This window comes from Morone saxatilis, unplaced genomic scaffold, assembly GCF_004916995.1.
Source record: "Morone saxatilis isolate NCDOM2014 unplaced genomic scaffold, NCSU_SB_2.0 Contig12, whole genome shotgun sequence".
Classification (NCBI taxonomy): Eukaryota; Metazoa; Chordata; class Actinopteri; family Moronidae; genus Morone; species Morone saxatilis.
In genome coordinates this window covers 13,161,593-13,181,746 of record NW_023339674.1, presented here as the reverse complement: position 1 = coordinate 13,181,746, position 20,154 = coordinate 13,161,593, and the positions used below count along the sequence as shown (strand labels likewise).

General features: G+C 39.4%; 3 protein-coding genes across 5 annotated transcripts in view; 1 reads left to right on the top strand and 2 right to left on the bottom strand.

Moving 5' to 3' along the window:
- The window catches only part of uox (urate oxidase), a 5,514-nt gene extending 1,372 nt beyond the window's left edge, over window positions 1-4,142 (top strand). The window contains exons 3-8 of the mRNA XM_035654101.1: window positions 993-1,112; window positions 1,667-1,745; window positions 2,230-2,416; window positions 2,565-2,688; window positions 3,036-3,119; window positions 3,205-4,142. Coding sequence (XP_035509994.1) covers window positions 2,262-2,416; window positions 2,565-2,688; window positions 3,036-3,119; window positions 3,205-3,279 — 438 coding nt within the window. The 5' untranslated portion in view covers window positions 993-1,112; window positions 1,667-1,745; window positions 2,230-2,261 and the 3' untranslated portion in view covers window positions 3,280-4,142. The remainder of the gene's footprint in view (window positions 1-992; window positions 1,113-1,666; window positions 1,746-2,229; window positions 2,417-2,564; window positions 2,689-3,035; window positions 3,120-3,204) is intronic.
- samd13 (sterile alpha motif domain containing 13) lies at window positions 3,680-6,821 on the bottom strand. Its single transcript, XM_035654102.1, has 5 exons — window positions 6,634-6,821; window positions 6,165-6,285; window positions 4,912-4,954; window positions 4,707-4,818; window positions 3,680-4,618 (listed from the first exon to the last, which is right to left on the bottom strand). Exons 2-5 carry the CDS (start codon window positions 6,190-6,192, stop codon window positions 4,475-4,477), a joined length of 327 nt encoding a protein of 108 aa, XP_035509995.1. The 5' UTR covers window positions 6,193-6,285; window positions 6,634-6,821; the 3' UTR covers window positions 3,680-4,474.
- A 135-nt stretch (window positions 6,822-6,956) lies between these two features.
- prkacba (protein kinase, cAMP-dependent, catalytic, beta a) lies at window positions 6,957-19,358 on the bottom strand. Of its 3 annotated transcripts, XM_035653489.1 has the most exons (11): window positions 19,022-19,358; window positions 16,150-16,158; window positions 15,370-15,431; window positions 14,891-15,019; window positions 13,252-13,350; window positions 12,918-13,000; window positions 12,553-12,679; window positions 12,151-12,246; window positions 11,354-11,476; window positions 11,007-11,171; window positions 6,957-10,435 (listed from the first exon to the last, which is right to left on the bottom strand). In XM_035653489.1, the coding sequence occupies exons 1-11, from the start codon at window positions 19,065-19,067 to the stop codon at window positions 10,310-10,312; spliced, it is 1,065 nt and encodes a 354-aa protein (XP_035509382.1). In that variant the 5' UTR covers window positions 19,068-19,358; the 3' UTR covers window positions 6,957-10,309. The 3 variants fall into 3 exon arrangements, with proteins under 3 accessions (XP_035509382.1, XP_035509383.1, XP_035509381.1); XM_035653490.1 differs by lacking the exon at window positions 16,150-16,158; XM_035653488.1 differs by lacking the exons at window positions 16,150-16,158; window positions 19,022-19,358 and adding an exon at window positions 17,147-18,986.
- Between the last annotated feature and the right edge of the window lie 796 nt (window positions 19,359-20,154).

The following is a 20,154-nucleotide window of genomic DNA, read 5'->3' as shown; positions in this document are numbered from 1 at the left end:
GAGGATGCAATGCTAATGACATAGAAATACAGTTGTACATTGTTATATTGTAATATGGTCAAACTTTCGGGGCCTTATCAGAATCAGAGCTGCAATGTAATGTAATGTAAGCATTTAAACCAGAGAGAAGCACATTACAGTAGTTGAGCAGTCATGGTAAGTCAAACATTGTGTAATTAAGTCCAAAATAACTGAGACGCAACATTTGTTTCATAAGGCCTAAGACGGGCATATTGTCATTCAGTTTTAAAGTAAACTAGATGTGGGTACAGACTCTGTACCCACATCTACAGTTACATTCAATGTTCATGATACCGAAACATTTAATACAGTTTTTTCATTCACTTAAAGGGACCAGAATGTAGAATTTAGTGGCATGTAGTGGTGAAGTTGCAGATTGCAACTAACTGAACACCCTGAGCTCCCGTCTGTATTTGACGTCTGGGGAATAAGAACTGGTCGTGAATCAGAAGCTGCAGTGTGTGTGGGAGGAACTACGCCGGCCATATCTACAGCCAGGGTTTGGTTTGTCCATTCTGGGCTACTGTAGAAACATGCAGCCTCCATTGAAGGCGGACCTGCTGTGTGTCTGTAGATAAAAAAAGGTAACAAAAGCATAACAATTCCTATATCAGGTGAATATACACTAACGATGCTATGGAAAACATACCTGAGTGTTATATTCCATCCAGATCCTCCTAAATGTACACCACTAGACCTTTAACCGACTCCTTATATGTCATTCGTTTACTAACTATACTGTCAAAAGTGACCCCCTGTCAAGATGCAGCTCAAACACAGACTGATCAAATTAAAATCAAGGTGAAACAAACTCTGTTGACGTTTTAGTCTGCACTCCCTTTATGGTCCCATTCATCTGTTAGATAACTCCATGTTCCATCACATTACTCATGTTACTGAAAGTTTTTTAAATTTTGGTTTTACTTACAGCCTGTCCACTCTTGCTTCTTATTTTATATCTTACTGTTCAGGTTAAGACCATCGAGCAGTTTTCCCTGGATATCTGTCATCATTTCCTGACCTTCTTTTAACCATGTGCTGGAGGGCCAAAGTTCACATGGAGGAGGGCTCCGTGGAAAAGGTTGGAGAAGGTAAAATGCAAGGTTTGGGTGATTAGTCCTTGCACTGCCATGTCAGATATGTTACTTATCAATGAGGAAAACACAAGTGGAACCAATGATAATTAATGGGTGCCCGGTTAGCTCAGTGGGGTATAGCTGGCGACCCAGTATCACGAGCTGGAGTCCTTGCTGCAGCGGCCCAGGGTTCGAATCCGACCTGCGGCCCTTTGCTGCGTGTCATCCCCTCTCTCTGCCCCCCTTTCCTGTCTGTCTCCAGCTGTCCTATCAAATAAAGGCATAAAAGCCGAAAAAAATATACTTAAAAAAAAAAAAGGAACCAATGATAATTAAGATAACCTAAATCTTTTTCACCTCTGAACACACCCAGCAATGATGAGGTCGAGGTCGCTATCACTAGTACCCCCACAGGAAATAAAACTCACTAACTCACTCACTATCTCACTATAGAACGGTGTCCTTTATTCAAACTATTTAAACAGCACCATAAACTAAGTACACCATAAATTATTCGATTATGTTAAATATCCATCACCAAACATGATTTCATCTTTTTTTTTTCTCAGAATGGGGTAGAGCATGTTCATGCATTCATCTACAACCCAGAAGCTTGTCGCTTCTGTGATGTTGAACAGAATCTCAATGGTACGCACAACAACACACCCACAGGAAGTGTTGTAAATCATTGTAGTTTTGTATGTTTTTTGCCAGGCATTCCTGGGAAGGAGCTTGAACTTCTAATAGCTCATCTGCTTCTGTAGGAACCATGGTTGTAATTGAATCAGGATTCACACCTGATCTGCTTTGCTATCCAGGGCTTGTAGCTGCTCCAAGGACCTCAGCAGCTCAGTATTTAGTATACATGGAGAAAATTACGAGATAATTGGATGCCATGGTGGTTAATTTGAACTCTCTAGGCTTAATTAAATCCTCAGTGATTGTTTGGATGTGGATCTTAAACTATGGCTTAGACCTTGGTATTACTGCGTGTCACTGATACTGCTGACGATAGGCTTGTAATGGGCCTTATTTTGTATTGTCGGTAGTCCAGTGTGATGCCTGCTGTCTGTCAAAATGTTTCCTGATGTTTCTGATTGCTCCATACTCACCGACTCTGTGCCCCACACAGGCATCCCCGTGCTTCACAGTGGGGTGAAGGACATGAAAGTGCTGAAAACCACCCAGTCTGGTTTTGAGGGTTTCTTCCGAGACCGCTTCACTACTCTGAAAGAGGCCAAGGACAGGTGTTTCTGCACCTCTGTCTATTCTAGGTGGCGCTACAACAAGACTGAGGATGTCGACTTTGATGCCGCGTGGTAATTATCTGTTAAAGACGTGTGAAGAACACTGCATTCACTATCTGCCAGAGAAGGTTCTTAACACAGAATCTCTCCTGTTTCACATGAATGAGACATTTATCAAAAATCCTAAAAGTGAAATTAAATACTTTCACCGACCTTACAGGAAGTGTGTGAAGGAGACGATTATTGAGAAGTTTGCTGGCCCCTACGACCGTGGAGTGTACTCTCCCTCTGTGCAGAAAACCCTTTATGAAACACAGGTTCTGGTCCTGGACCGAGTTCTTGAGGTAAGTCCACATTGTAGATCATAAGATTTCTATCGAAGCACTAGTCTTAGCATCAGTGCTTCTTACAAATATTCATAGCATAAATATTTATACTTGTCAAAAAAAAAAAAAAAATAGGGCAAAGCATTTAGAGTACACGTAGACCAACTTGTCAGTCATACAGTATGTGTCTTTAGTACTATATGGCTGATAACTGTACACACAGTCACTGTACAGTACATATAAGGGAATAAATGCCTCCGGGACATTAGCATTATTTGCATCCCATCCAATAAAACAAGATAATGCTAGGCCACATACACAAGCTCATTCAGACAAACCCTAGCTCTAAGTATTCTGTCTTTCAGGTGGATGAAATAGAGATCATAATGCCCAACCAGCATTACTTCATCATAGACATGACAAAAATGGGCCTCGACAACAAAGATGAAGTAAGTTCAGTCATTACAACTAATCTTTTCGAGTTGTTTAGTCATGAAATTACTAGGTCGCTGACATGTACTTTTCCCCTCACAGGTCCTTCTTCCCTTGGATAACCCTTCAGGCAACATCACAGGGACAGTGCGCAGGAAACCGCAAGCCAAGCTGTGAAGAAAATGCTTCTGCTGTACACATCAAATCAGAATAACATTTTAAATGTTTTTAAACACAATAAACTACTACTACAACTCAAGACTTCACAAACATGATAAAGTTACCACTAGTGGTGACGTTGCAGACTGCAACCACTTGAATACATCTCAGCCTTCCAAGCGTGTTAGAGAAAATACAGTGACTGACGTGAAAGGCCCTTTTCCAGTGTTTGGTTTTGTCCATTCTAGCTCTGTAGATAAAAACAGCTGATTCTAAAGGTACAAAAAAAAAACTTTATTTGAAGCTGATTATACAATATGATGATGAAAACCTACTCATGAACCTTTAACATGAATATATAAGTAAGAAAAATGTAATAAATGAAAACCACTATCAATAAATTCAGGAACTAGTATTGTTCTTTGGTGAGAAAAGAGCACCATTTATTGCAAATCTTTGATTCAGATATTCAAACTCCAGTGTAATGCTGCACATATACATTGGTCATACACACTTCAATACAGTTGTCTTTGCGACAAATCTGAAAGCACCACAGGTAGAAACATAAAAAGAATATACACATAAATATTTTTTATTTCAAGAGCTTTGAGCCTAGATAACACAGGTGTGCAGGAACACAGAGGCTTTCGGTCGGCTCCTTGTGTCTGGGAAAACAAAATGCTTCATTTTTACATGCTAAGGACGACTCGGGGAATTCCGAGTTAGATAGAAACTGACTTTAGGGAAAAATGGGATGCAGCAGAATCATTTTCTGCGTGTATCAAAGTGTTCAGGTACAACAGAACATACACAACTTTAAACTATATATAATCTTATATACAAATACTTTTTTTTTTTTTTTTAAAACAACGTAGGTTAATTCACTTAACACACACGCACAAACACACACACACACGCACACACATAACAATCATATTCTCCCCAGATTTCTATCTTTTAAATAAAACACACACACAACAAAATAAAAAATAAAAATACATATCTCAAGCAGCAGAAATAAGAATGGCTGAAAAGGTAAACAGCTGAGTGGACTCCATGTGCAACCCATTTTTGGGGTCCACGCTTATAAAAACATACAGCATTCAAATCCTGTTAAGGTGCCACTGTGGCCGGAGGAGTCTTTGTGAAGCTAACCTTGGGTCTCCTGACACGTTGATTGTCACTGAGGTGGGTGTACTGATGGTCTGCGGTGCTACGAGGCGTTAGTCTTCAGGTGTTGAGTCTGCAGCGGCTTCACGTGATACTCATAGATTTTCAGCGCGGGGCCGAGCTTTATCGACAGCCCCGTCAGCACGTCGTTGCGCGTCATCAGGAGCAGGGACTTGCCATCGATTTCCTGTCAGGTGGAGAGAGAAATATTTGACCGACATCCTGGTTTGTTTTCACCGTGTGACAGGAATTTTGAGCAGGGATAGAACTCCAACCTGATCCTGGAAAGCCGTGGCTTGCTCCTCGAACCCTGTCGCTTTGAAGTAATTGACGACGTCTGCGACACCCCAGTTGGCGGGGTCCGGCAGCTGACCGTTTTCCACTGGGCTGTGGGGTCACAGTGAATTCATGTATTAACGGTGTAACACAGGCTTTCAAATCTTTCGATAAACGATGTCTTAAACTATTTGGAAATGTTACCTTTTGGTGTCAACAGAGCCATTTGCTTTGTCTTCCATGCCGGCTGGAAAAAACAATATAAAAGAGTCAGTAATTAAATACAATAAACATCAAATCAAAAGCAATCAAAAGCATTACAACAGGCCACTTCAACATGATGTTTAATATTCACCTTGTAGCTTAAAACACAACATTCACTGTATTTCTTTTATTTTATGTTTTTATAAAATCCAGTTACTACCTTTTTCTGCAACTTTCAAAAATTTGACAACTCAGCAAATTCTATGCGTTGACGAAGATGTTTCTACATGTTCTGTTTAACTGTTATGCACCAATTTACTGAGGCAAATTGCTTGTATGTGAAAACCTACTTAAACCTGATTCTGAAGACGATGAAGAAGAAAAAGTGACAGTGAACTGTCAAACTACTATTTCCAACTCTTCCTCACTCTGTATATTCTGCAGCTGCTTGTTGAAGATGAAACTATGACAGTTTTTTAATTAAAATATAAATCATTTAAGTTTAATGACGTGTGTGTCATTTTATACACGTCACTGTCATTACACTTGACATATTTGGTATCTTATAAAAAGAGTTGAAACAATCAGTCGATGAATCAGACAATCAACAGAAATGATTGTTTGATTGATCAATCAAGTCAATTATTTAGCAAAGATGCCAAACATTGTCCGGTTCCAGCTTCATAAAATTAATGATTAGCTGCTTTTCTCTTTTATATGATTGTAAATTTAATATCTTTGGGTTTGTCAGACAAAACACATCATTTGTGTGTTAAACCATTAAAATGTTTTTTTATATAAATTAGGAAAGCTCTACAAAACAGTCAATATAACATGTATTGTATTGCAGTACTGTTTTTTTTCTCTTACTTTGAATATTTTTACTATATTTTTATATTGCGTCACAGCAACACTAAGACAAATTCCTTGTATGTGAAAACCTACATTGGATAAGACTGTTTCTGATTTAAGAGTTTAATATATTTAATGTAGGTTTTTGATGGTTTGTGCATAATTTATACACATTTATCCTGACATATTTTGGTGCATTTCTTTTTTTTCTTTTTTCTTTTACAGTACATTCATTTAGATCTTGTTTTGTGAGTTTGAGCAGCATCCAAAAACCTGTCAGGCAACTTCACTTGTTCCCCCCTTCTTAAAAACACGAGCTGTGGTTACTTTGAAGCAGAAACTATTTTTGCACATGCAATTTGAGCACAAATGTAACCACAACGGGCTGAATGAACTCTTACAATCTGTAACGTCACAGTAAGTTTTCATCAGATGTCTTCTCTCGGAGATCTCAGTGGGTTGGCAGCTCAAACACCATCATTGTTTCTCTTTCGCGGTCTTGGCATTCACTGGATGTCTCCGCTGCAATGACAGCAGCAAACAGCAAAACAGAACAAATGAGGATGACTTACAACCAGAACGTGGCTAAAAGAGCAAAGCTAACGCCACAGCTGTATCAATACAGACCGAGAACTCACGTTGTTAGGTGGATTAAAAAACAGAATAAGGTTACACACAACAGGATAATGCCTAAATTGCCTCGCACATTTGGAAAAAAAATATTAAAGAGTAATTGAATACAGGACAACGCGGAAACAACGTTACGCTACATGACGGTAGCTCATATTTAATCGCTGCCTCCTCTCGTATTTCGTATGAAGCTAACAGGGACAGTTAGCTGCGTGTGCTAATACAAAATTTAACAGTTACCTTATTTTAGATGATTCCTGCTTGACAACAACAGTGCGTCCAAGCTATGCACCTGTTTAAGATAACAAAAAGCCGTCTAACCACTGAGTTATTTTACTAATAAATAAACAGCGATGTTAATTGGATAAAATTCAGATTTAATCAAGTCAAGCAAACTAGCCTCTCTTCATCGGTTTAGCTTCCTTCGCCCACATGACAGCAGAGAATCATGGGAAGTGTAGTCTTTAACGCCCAGCGTTTGTAGTTGACAAACCTGCTGACATCGCTGTAATTACCACACACACAGCAGCATTTCTCATCACATTGAACACCAACAATTACACTTTTCAATAAAAAGAATTTATTATAGTGACATATCCTTTGTTACATAAAATCTGCTACAGCAAAGTATATTCCCCTTGCAAACACAAGTAAATATGGGTGGGAAAAAACGTGTCAGCCTTCTAGATGATGTGCAAAATATCCCACAAACTAAATACAGACACATTTCAGATTATTGATCCCATACTGGCATGTGTGACTAGCTACGAAGAACTCAAACTGATTTCCTTTAGTCAGGAGTGTGAGGTGGCTCAGGGAGAAGTGCCATCATTTACATCAAATATGACAAACATTATTACACACATGGGGGGGGAGGGGGGGGTAAATGACACATAAGAGCTGTGGAGTTCCTACACACTTTCTGGGAAGATTTACACACACAGGCAGTTTGGATTGAAACATGCTGAATTCCCAGGTGTAGTATTCAAAGTTTGTCAAAAAAAAAAAAAATGTTATTCCCAATTGATGATTCTGCAATTACATTCTGTTCAACCCTTCAAAGTGGGAAAATAATAATAAACTGGATCTCTTTTAATAGAGTGAATTTAAGAAATAAAACACAAGATTTAAAAAAAAAAAGAAAAAAGTTATTATCTGATTAAAAGGCTAAAATTTTAAATAGGCATGAGAGGCATCAATGTGTATTGACTGTGGTAAATAGATTCATTTCTATAAATGTTTTATTTTCAATGAGGGCAAATGAAAATAAAGGTTGTACAAATAAATAATCCAATATATTCACTGTTTATAACACTTCTGTGAATAAAACAGTCTCTTTATATATACTGAGAACTACTGGTATGCAGGTTTAAACATCTAAAATGTAAATTTATTAGACATCTCTAATATAAATAAAAATTCCATAAGAAACAGTTGTGCCTTTTGAAATGAAATTAGGGCTAAATAAAATATCACATCATGTGCTCAATATATAAAAGAAAAGTTTAAATTCAGGCATAACCAATATCCATATAAAGTACATCAGTACCTTAAAAAAAAAAAAAAACATTCAGTCCCCAAAGCTTTTTCACTTTTGGTTGTCTAAGATTGTTGAACTTGATTAAATTGCATTTTTCTCACATCTACAAACACTTGAGCACCATGTCAAATAATGATCAAAACCTCAGAAGAATTAAGAGATGTTAAATTGAAAGACTGTCAACGAATGCATTATTGTATCGAGCGAGAGGTGAAAACTTTGATTTCCCCACGACCCTGAGTGTCCGACCTGCAGAAATGCCCTCAAACTCTGACCTCCCTGTGGACGTCAGAGACAAACTTCCCCTCTAGGGAACCAAAGGATCACAGAAGCAGGAGCAATCAGGGGCTTTTCTGACATCTGGAAGTTCAACAAGTGGACACCTTGGCCTTGTAGGTATTGAACCTTAGACATAGAGATTCTACGATCACCTGTTAAATACACGGAGGCAGGGACTACATTTCAGCAGCAAGGACAGGCAATGTGTCAGAATTCATGGGAAATAAACGATGCCCCAACATAGAAAAAAATCCCTCATTAAACCTATATTTCTCTTGAGGGGAGAAACAATTTATTAAATATGGGTAGACAATGACGTAACAGGAGTGGCTTACAATGAAAAAGAAAACTGTTCTTCAAAGTCAGACTCTCGACCTTATTCCCTTTGAAAATCTCTTTGAAAAAGACCGCAACATTTTTGTTCGTTAACGTTTTCTAACTGACCTGACTTAGCCTGAGCAATTTTGCGAGGAAGAACGAGCAAATATTGCTCCGTCACAGTGTACAAATTGGTTAAAAAAATGATGCAAATAGACTACACGCTATAGTTGAGGTAAGTATATGTTTGAACCAAGTAGTGACCAAGATGAATGAATACTTTAAGGTTATGATGTTTCAGTTTTCTGTTATCATTTCATGGTTAATTATTCAATTTTTCTTTCATTGGATTATGCAGAGGAAAATGTCCCTCACATAAAAATTGCCTATCTAATGCATCAATGTTCCAGGTTATGAAACAATGTAGGAGGTAACAAAACAAAAAAAAGACAACAAAAAAGATGGGAACACTTTCAGGGAACTAGGGAGCTGCTGTAAAAACTAAACACACATGCAAAAGTAAAAAGTAAAATAAAACAAATATGGCAGTTACACAATGTCTTTCAAGTGCTGAAGCACGACTAGCCTTTCAGAACAAAATCAAAAAGCGACCCCCCGAATGGACAAAAGCTGCCCATGTGACCAACACTGCTTTAAACCCACAACGACCTACTCACAAAAATCTAACAAACTGACCTTTCAGCCAATGTCGATGCAAATCATACATTTTTTGGACGTACCAAAGACAGATGTCTCGCTGTTTGGAGTGACATTACTCAAACTTCGGTTTTTCTTATCTCGTGAAACAGAATTGTACCTGAAAAATATATATCATCTCATTCCATTCATTTAAATACCAAACCTAGTCTGAGGTAAAAAGGAAATGTCCTATGACCGGATATGGATAAAACAATGCTACAATTGATCAGTTAATACAGCACTGACAGGTTACCGCTTCATAATAACACTCGTCACTGTAGATCCATCTCCTCGAGAACCGAAAACCGACTGCTAAAGCCTCAAGAAGTCATCAGTGTCGCTTTTCCTTCACTAAACACCAGTTTCTTCGTTTGAATTTTGGTCATGCTTTTACAACACAAAGCGTATGAAAATCTTATGTCTCATATATGTATATTTCTATATGCACAAATACACGGTTCCAGGTCTTAAGGACACCAGAATGATGAATAATGATTAAAGTGTTCATGATTAATGAATAATAACCTGAACGCAAAAAAACACACCATGGCGTGTAACAGACGACAGATAACTGGCGGAACTCAACGGTGGAAATTAGGAAAATAAAATAAAATTAAATAAAAAAAATAATAGTAAATCCCTTCTATTTTCCCAAAGCTTAAATCACAATATGTGCAATACCAACTAATACAATCAATCACTCTTTGTGCCCCTGGAAAATGGGAATAATATTCGTTTTCATGTTGCTTTTCAAATAATTATTTGAATTGAAATAAGGAGGGAGGAGGGCTATTTCAAAGGTGGCAAACATAAAACAAAAAAAAGAAGAAAAATGACAAAGATGAGAACGTGGTCTAGTATTTTTGTGTTGCAGCACGAGGGGTGTCTGCATAATGTGCCTGTGTATAGGTTAGTGCTAACTGCACGCAGGATCATGGCAAAAGGACCTCATTCAGCTGTGTGGAATGAAGGAACGAGGCATTTGTTTTGAACACGTGACGGCCTCAGTTCCACCTTAACCCTCAGGAGAGTGCAAATATCCTAAATAACGTGAGCCCTGATGGGACTCTTGCCCCCTCACTAGAAGTCAGCAAACTCTTTTGCACACTTTTCTGTTTGTGAGACGTGGATGTCCTCCTCTTCGTAGTCGTCGAAGTTGCTCGTGTCGCCTGGTCCTCTGCACTTTGGCAAGAAGGGGGCTTCAACCTAAGAACAGACAGGAGAAAAAATCTGATTAATAATTTAAATGCACCAAGCAAGAGCTGACATTTATGTATGTAAATTATGTTTTAATAACATAATACAAATTGTGCTTCTTCTTGTATTTTGTATTTGTTAAGAGTCAATGTTCTTCCAATATGGCAGATATCTGATCAGTTGGCTGTAGATTCGCATTGGTTGATATCCTTAACAAATGTCTTAATAGGTGGTTTTAAAACTCACTCATCAGCTCGGCTGCTAACAGAGAGCATGTTTGTAACCCCAAAACAAGTTTAGGGGCACATAATATTAGTTTTATAAGTAAATTAAAGTAATTAGAAAAGTAATTGGAAATCACGCCATGTATTGATTATTTTGGGTAATCCTTTTTTTAGAAGTAATTCACGGACAAAACTACTGACAGACTTTGGCATAAAACCATCACTAGAGTACCGATAAAGTTCTTAATGCACTTTATCATCCAACTTTTTTAAGAACAAGAACAAAATGATGAACGGTAACAGGTAATAACGTGCCTCTGGTTTCAGAAACACATTATGACACAATAAATACCTACCTTTCTCTCGTATATGGCAATCCAGTCTGTTGTGGAGAACCACTTGTGATTTTTTATGTCATTCACACCATTCTTCAGGTTGCCATATCTCTTTGTCAGGTCTACCTGGAGCAGGTTTCTCAGCAGATCCTTCAAGTCGGAGCTAAAGTGAGAGGGGAATCGTACCTACAGGAGCGAAAAAAAGAAAGGAACAATGGATTGTCAAGCACCATCAACACAAGTACATGTTGTCCACTCATTCTACTTAATATGCTTGGTTGCAGCATGTACAGAGAAATACAAAACACTGGAGAAACAATGCCAAGTGGATGGTTGGTTTTGAAAGGCGAGCAGGGAAATTTGCGTACCTTTCCAGACACAATCTTTTCGTAGATCTGGATAGGCTGATCAGCGAAAAAGGGAGGGTAACCAGCAGCCATTTCATAGATGAGGACTCCAAGTGCCCACCAGTCCACAGCTTTGTTGTAGCCCTGGAAGAGTCAGAAACAGAAAAAAATCCATCATTTTCAAAAAAGAAGATCTGTAGCTTGGTATCTTGGTTTGACTGACATCTCAAGCTTTGAGACATACAGAGCACATACATACCATTTAATTGGATTCCTTTTTATACAGTCCCTCAATTTTAAGACATAGAAAGTAACTGGACAACTTAACATAAAACATCATGTTTAATATTTTGTCGCAGATCCTTTGCATTCAATGACTGGCTGATGTAAACGACCCAAAGACATTAGCACACACATATACTGTATCTTCTCTGGTGATTATCTTCCAGGCCTATAGTGCAGCCTTCAATTCTTGCTGCTTTCAAAGACTTTCTAACTTAAGTATAGACGTTTCATCAAGTGAACAAACAAATGTATTTTTTGTATAGTAAACTCATTGTTTGCCTTCTCTTTAAGTGTAGGATCATTGTGGTCCATGTATGCTATGCATACATAGGGCTATGATTCTTCTGACACTTTTCTCCAGATATTAATGCGAAGACCCTTAAAACCAAAGTTCTGAACTTACGCCTCATAATTTGAAATCCAGTGTGCTTGAGTACAGAGCCTAAGTAATGAACAACTGGTTAATGTTTTAATACTTTCTCACTACACTGTTAAAGCATGTGTGTGTGCTGTGTTGGGTATAACAGGTTCACCTTGCTGAGGATGATCTCTGGAGCCAGGTACTCAGGAGTTCCACACAATGTCCAGGTCCTGCCTTTTACTCTTTTGGCAAAGCCAAAGTCTGTGACCTGAAGAAAGAACAATAGGAGCATGATAAGAAAATGTATTATGTAAAAGGTAAAGTTAACATGCACTACAGTTCAGAACCATGGCTATTAACAGAAGCCTATGCCAGGTTTTATTATTATATAACTTGGATCAACCCGACTAAATGTGTTAATTTGCTATTTTTTGTGTTACCTGTTTTCATATTCATAAACAGTAGGTCCACACATCTTGGCTGTTAGCAACAGGGAAACTAACAGTTTACAGACAAACCTTATGGATCATTTTCCATTCATTTTTCTGTTATAAACTTTATATAGATCATGTACCTGGATATACCCATGTTGATCTATGAGCAGGTTTTCAGGCTTAAGGTCTCTGTAGACAAGGTCCAGGGAGTGAAGGTACTCGAAGGTCAGTATTATCTGAGCTGCATAAAATCTTGCATGGTTTTCACTGAAAGAGGGGAGGGTGGACAGTCAAGACTTTGGCGCAATATATGAACACAAGTCTCTGCTGAGTGAAGTAGCAAACTCAATTATTTATTGTATAGCCACCTTAAAATGATGCCTGTCTCAAGCTATTTCATCCAGACCACAGTGAGACAAAGTGAAAACTGTGGTGTCCAGCTATTGGTGGCACAGCACAAAAACAATATACTTAAAACAAAATGTAAATTCTATGTTCACTATACCTGAACCTTCCAGTACGTCTGAGGTGTGAGAACATCTCTCCACCGGGAACGTACTCCATCACCATGTAGAGGTTTGAGTTGTCCTGTTAAACAAAGCAAGAAACAGCTGATCACATGTGAACTGATAAGTGCTCCTCAGGTTGGGAAATAAAGCAACCCAATCAGATTAAACGATGAATAATTGGGTGTCTATTCTGTTGAGGTGTTTGAGATATACTGTACCAACTGTAGCACTGGGACAGGTGAACACAAAAGGTCTGCGTTAGTGTGTGTAAAAACGCTGGTAATGTGGTAACCATGTAGTTGGCTGTAATAGGTGGGTGCCAGCGTGTACCTTGAACGAATACTCCAATCTGACGAGGAAGGGGAAGGAGACGGCCTGTAGTATTCTCTTTTCGTTTAGTGTGTGTTCTATCTGCTTCAACTTGACCACCTGAAAAAAACAAGGCACAATATGAGTAAATATAGTACTTTTTGATAATGAGTATGTGTGTTATATAAGCCATATATATCTATCTATATCTATCTATCTATCTATAACCCACAAGGTTTTGTGTGAGTGTATGCGTAATTGAAAAGTTAATGCACACAGAGGGTTTTTATTACATATATTTTTAAAGCATAGCATTAGTTTTTAACAATTTGGCATTGTGACTCTACTTTATAAAAAAGAAAAGGGATGACATGAAGCAAACAGGTCGGAGTTGAACCCATGGCCGCTGCAGCAAGGGCTCAGCCTTGGTATATGGGGTACCAGCTCTACCAGGGTGCCCCAAATGTGGCTCCTCTACTCTCTAATCACCTACAGGCTTCCAGTCATTTCAGTAAGGTGTGGAAATCAACATACAGACTTAAAACTTAAAGCTGTCAGAGTTACTGTTGCATGGTTGAAAGTGCAATTAGAGAGTCGGGTGTTCACCTGCATTGCATCCACAAATATACCGGCTAGACTAACATCAAGCAAACACTGCGGCCTCTGCATTTGGTCTTTGCAAACGGAAATGATGTACGTGTTTATTTGCATGCACAGCGGGAAAGTGGTCACTCATTACACGTGTGGAGATGCATTCTAATGCCAGGTGTAAACTGATGTACCCACAGTCGCCACTAGAGACTTGATCACCCAAGACGCATGTGAATGCCAGACGTAAACTGGGCCTCAGAAAGGAAAGTCCTAACTTGCCAGGTCCTTGGTTTAAAGAGGCTGGTGTTCACACTGAAGTCTGACATGTCAGATTCAAACAAGCATGCTAACACAGCAGACTGTCAGACACTAATTCAATCCAGTTTCAACCGCATTGCCGCACAATAACACTTAGTCATGACAGTTACTGTGATGAATTATCTACTGTATCTCACACAAAAGTATTTGCAAGTTCATTTGCATTGAATGCTGAATGAATATCTAAATGGAAAATTGAAAACACATTTACAAACTTGTAAATGCAGGGTACGCTTTGGGAAATGTTCAGCAGCAATGTGAAATGTACATGATTAGTAGCATGTGGGATTAAAAAAAAAAAAGCAGAATAATCCTTTAAAATCTATGTGAGGAACAAAAAAAAAAAAAAAGAGGCCAAGTGAGCAGTGATAGACTGTAAAAAGGAATGTCAGCAGTACAGCGGGAAGGGAAAGTCAGACAAGTTTACCTCTTAAACTAACTGTGTGAAATTCAAGGGAACAGTGTACTGCTACATGAGCAACGCTCCGAGGACACGCTAACCTCCTCCTACGACTCTCACATCACTATTTACAGATCGAAACTTTATGAGAAGCGCCTCTGAGGTTTTCAACGATAACATGCTGCAGACCGTGACAGGAAACTTTCCATTTCCTTTTATGAGATGCACTGCATTTATGTAGTTACAACATTTGTCAAGCATGCAGGAGTTAGCTTTTCACAGACGACCCTGATTTAGGACACTAGTTCTTCTGAGATGGGTAAACTGTTTTCTTTAAAACCACACACTCACTTTTTGTTTGTCCAAGATCTTCATGGCGTAGAACTGGTTTGTTTCTTTATGTTTGACAAGCATAACTCGCCCGAATGAGCCCGTGCCCAGAGTCTTGAACCTATCGAAGTCATCCAGGCCCGTTGTGCTCTGAGGAAACACATAATCAATGGAAGTGAGACAGCGAACCGAGGATTGAAATGCTTCATTTTCTGCTTGTAAAGTTGTTGTATTGCAGCTCTTACAGATGCCACTGGTAGGATGTTTTGTCTTCATGTGGCTCAGAGTAAAAACACATAAGCTGGATGGAAATGTTTTTACAATAAATGCCTCTTACTGACACAGGACAATTACGCAATCAGCTAGCATTCAAGTCAACAAGATCAGAGCCAGGAAGTGGCTAGGCGCTATCACACAAAATGTCTAATCGTTTTGCTTCCTGAAAACAGTTGATTCCAGAGTGTTAAGGGACATTCAAGTTTGAATAGCGAACAACTTACCTGCGGTGGACACTCCCATTTTCTTAAAAAATCTTCTTTGGCTTTAGCTAAGAACTCTTTCACTATAAAAAGAGACAGAAGTGTGATTTCACATTTAGCATTTTGGTACTCCAACAAGATTGTAGAGGGAAATGGTAAACTGGGGCAGTTTAACGTGTTCAGGAAAATAAACAAAGGCAGTTCACAGGTTCAGGGAAATGCATTAAGGTCAGGCAAATGTCAAGTACTGGGGATGCAGGACTATATACTTGACAAAACGGCAAAAAATACCCCCTGAAAAAACAAACAAACTCAAAACCACACGTCTAAGCAGGAAATTCTAATTAATAAAGTGATGCAAAGAGCTCTTGTGGACTTTACAGAATTGGCCAATTCAAAGACAAGCTATTCTGCATCTCTTTTCAGGAGTAGGTGGGAGTAAAGGGGGAAGGCGGTAATAATGGGCAGAGACAAAAGACAAAATGCAGAACATATCTGAGACTACAGTGCAGGCATTAGAAAGTCACAGCAGACATGAGATATCCAAAGTCACAGAGTCATGGCAAGAATCTACTATGTCTAGTTGGTGGTGTACTTGGTATGCCGTTGCTGATTTAAATGCATACCTGGCATTGAAGGACTGTTACATATATGTGGAAACTGTATGTTTACAGACTCTCCTAATTAACATCAATCTTTTTCTTAATATTTAGATGCAAGATGATACAAGCCTGGTAACTAAACTGCAGAATAAACTTTCAATCTGTGACTTAGGATGGCTCATGGAAAATATGAGCATACCAAAAGTCTCTACAGTTCACCAAGGGTTTGCAGGAGCATTCACCCACATGGATGGAAATGATGGAGAAGAGAAAGAGAGGAAGAAACATTTATGAAGTGCTTCAAACGAGAACATTTGAGATTCAAGTGGATTAAATGCAACACACAACACAGTGACACTGAAGAAGACGACATAAGGAATCCCTACCAGCTGACAGAAGTTAAACCTGATTCAATTATTCTGCATTTAAACAACAAGAGTACTTTGGTAGGTCTTGTTTCTTTCACTATCTGCAAACACTAGTTAGTTTAGTATTTATAAACAGTTGTACAGCAAAAAGACATTGTTATTCCTTTACAATAAGTCTTCAATATTCTCAATATATTTCTCTTTCTTTCTTAGCAGTACTGGAGCAGGCTTTCACTATCCTACACTGTCTAAAATGATGCTAAACTACAAGCATCACAAAGAATATAAAACAACAGTGACTGAAAACGCATTGTAAAAAGCAGACATAAAAACACATTTCATACTTTAAGAACAGTACACAAATAGACAGGACAGAGATATTTAGATGATGTAAGTGACTGAAGCACCACAAATGGGCTGTTCCACAAAGCGTTACGCCTGAGCTGCTTTTACTGAAGTCTCTGGTGGATGGATCGAGAATGTGTGCGAATACAGCAACCGTGAACCTGATGAGGAAGGCACTCGAAACAGTGAAGGTTGTGAAATCGGGCTGCTGCTTGAAGACCTGACAAACCAGCGACGGCCTACTGAACAACCTTGTACATGACAAAAACACGTAATCTAACTTAAACGCTAACCGAACCCATTAAAAACAAACAACCCTGTACAATTTCCACTAAAATGTTCCACTCGGTTTATCGCATGAGCTTGATCTAAATCAGCTTTCCTGCAAACACGCAACAACAAACCTTAAGCAACCTTATTCCGCTCCGAGCTGCAGAAGATGGCCGACACACTCGAACGTAAAAGCAAAAACACAGCACTTACTCAACTTATCCCACATGATGGTAAACTCCGAGATTCGTGGCACCTCACTCTCTGGCGCTCTGTGCTCTTGGCCACTCTTCCGACATTTGTTGAAAATACGGCTGGCTAAGGATCCCTGGGACATGTTGAGACCAACTATCTGGATGTGTGAGTGTACAGGCTCCCAGGCAAAGTAACCGTCTTCAGACTGAACACCAGTGAGTGATACTAGCTTCCTGTATGCACTACAATGCTCGGCTAACCACACAAGTTAAGCTTCCTGTTCAAGTACTCTGCTTCAAGTTGCAATGGGCAACTGCGTGTCTACCAAGAAAAACTATGTGGTGTCATTTGAAAACACTCACTGGCCTCCCATGCCTAACGGTGACACTGTTTTGACAAAAGTAGGTGAACTAAGCGAAGCACACACATGGGCCAGCCTCATAACATTATGGCAGAAACAGTGCACAGCTGTGGTGCATTCAGAGTGCTGATAAGGAAGCAGGCCTGTGTGTAACACCCACTGACTAACTAAGAGGAAAGTTATCTTGTACCACTCTGATGGTAAAGTTTAACAAAGCAGTTCTCTATAGAGACGCTTAAAGTCACCCTTACTGGACATCGTGCTGCATGCTTTCTTTAAAAAAAACAAACGCTGGTGTACTAGATGTGGATTTTTTTTGGGGTCTAGATATTTAAATACCTACAAACAGAAATCTAAAATTACAAATCTGTCTGTAGCTTGCTGTTTGCATCTCATTATTATTGTAGCAACCCTCAGCCCCTCCTCGCAGGAACTCCAGGGTGGCTTGAGTCACAAGGCTGCAAGGACTCCTGCCAGTCAGAAAGCAGGTCAAGATCAGTGCTCTCCAGACAGACTACTAGGCACGGTACAGTTTAGTGGATTACCTCGGTCATTACTCACAAACACACGCCAAACACAACCGAGTGCCCTCGGGTTGCTGCTTTCAAGTGATTGATGGAGCACTTAGGATTGCAAAAACAATGTCAATTCAACAGGTGCAAATGTGACCAGGAGGGGGGCTACCTTTCTCTCGTGTTATAGCATCAACACAACAGGTTAATGCCACTGTGAGAAGACAGCTTTCGAGGCATAACATGGATGGATTTACAGTAAACTTGTTGACGGATGCGGAGTTGACCCATCAGTGTTAAAGGTTGGATGGGAAACAGTTGCTAGCCATTTTGTAGCCCTTGTTTGGAAAACGAAGCCACAGTTGGAGCCCAGACACACTTCTTTATTACAACCATTAGCCTGCTTTAACCAGAGCAAGCAGCCTTATGGCCAGCTCGTCTGTGAGTCGTTATCAGATACCTGTTGTGAGCAGTGACTAGGCCTTGTGCTGCAGCTCGAGTGGAAACCAGTGTTTGCTGATGTTAATCTGGCTCCAGGCAGCTCATAGCATTAGCCCTTTGGAAAATAAACACGGTGCCTTGATAACTTGATTGACTCCAGTTAAACGTTACGGTGTGAAATAATTACATAAAAAGCTTTCATTTGGTTGAGTCGAGGATGTCCCTTTGCGTTCATTGCTGTGGGAAACCTTCAACAGGACACAGAGAGGGTCCTCACTGCCATTTGCTCAAATGTCGCTTTCAATAATGAGCTAGCTGCATCATCTGTGGCACTGGTACCAAGGCGAGATAAGCAACCATACACCACTACGAGGGAGCTAACACACCTTTGTAAATTGCCCTACCAAAGATGGTTGTTCTCTGCAGCCCATATCCCCCCTGTACTATCTGCCAACACTGGACAACAACTGCTAAAGGGCTCCTCTCTCCACTGGCTCCATCGCGATAATAGCTCGTAGCTCTTACGACAGCTAACATTAGATGGCTAGCAGACTCGCCGGGTGGTTTTCAGGTGCTCACCGCTTTCTTGCTCATTGCCTTTCTTGGCAGTTGCTGTGTTTCCCATCGTAGGAAGACAGGGCGACGCACAGCTGGCTAGGAGCGATGATGGTGGCGGGGTAGCTAACAGGGTCCCTCCGTTAGCTAGCTAACAGATTTCAGCGTGTGCTAGCTGGTTGGCTAACAACAACATCAATGTCTTCTCCTGGTGGACAGAAGCTCAACGTGCTCCGCTGACCGCCCTGTTGGTCTTTATTTACAATGTCCTTTTGTCGTTCAAGTACGCCTCCGCTGGAATGAAAACATGATCCAGACTTTTCACCTCTGCCTGCTGTCGTTCTGTGCTGCGTTCACGTCATATGGGAATACCCGCTTGGAAAGACTCGATGCGTTCAGGCGCCAGTCGGAAATCGCACACACTTATGCATCACATTTTATTAGGTAAGAGTTTTTTGTTATATTTATAGAGGTCTTTTTTTTTTTAAAATAAATTCTTTACTTTATAGACTCGCTGTTTGTTAATAAGAATAAGAATAAGACAACAGCAGGATAAGGGTAACGTTATATTTCTAATATTTCTAGGTACACTCACACTGAAGGTTTATCCACGTTTCCATTCAAATATGATGCTAAGAGATGAGACTATTTCATTTCCAAAGGAAGAATATGGATCTTGTCATTAGGAAATATAATCTGATCTGAGACAATAAAACTATGGGCGTATAAAGTGTTAAAGAGGCACAAAATCTTGGGGATTTTCACAATATTCTTCATGTTGTTTGGTCATCCATTATATTCATTCATTCTACATTTTTATAGAAAGACCATGAATGAAGGCAGCAAAAGCAATGGCCTTTAAGTTCATGTTTAGCTTTGAAGCACTACCATCAAATAATATAATAAATAAAATACTGCAGTATCAGCCACAATGTAAAAATCCACTGTAACTGTAATTCAAAATGCAAATGAAAACAAAAGTCCTAATTCTTAATCTTGATTTACCTTTAGAGCATTAATTGTGATTTAAGATGCAGGTGATATGGTAGTAGCTCACAAGGCCTGTTAATTAGTAGAGTAGGGCCTACTGTAAAATGTCATAAATGATAAATGATTGCACAAGTTAGAATTCAAACACTTTACATCAAATGCAAGTT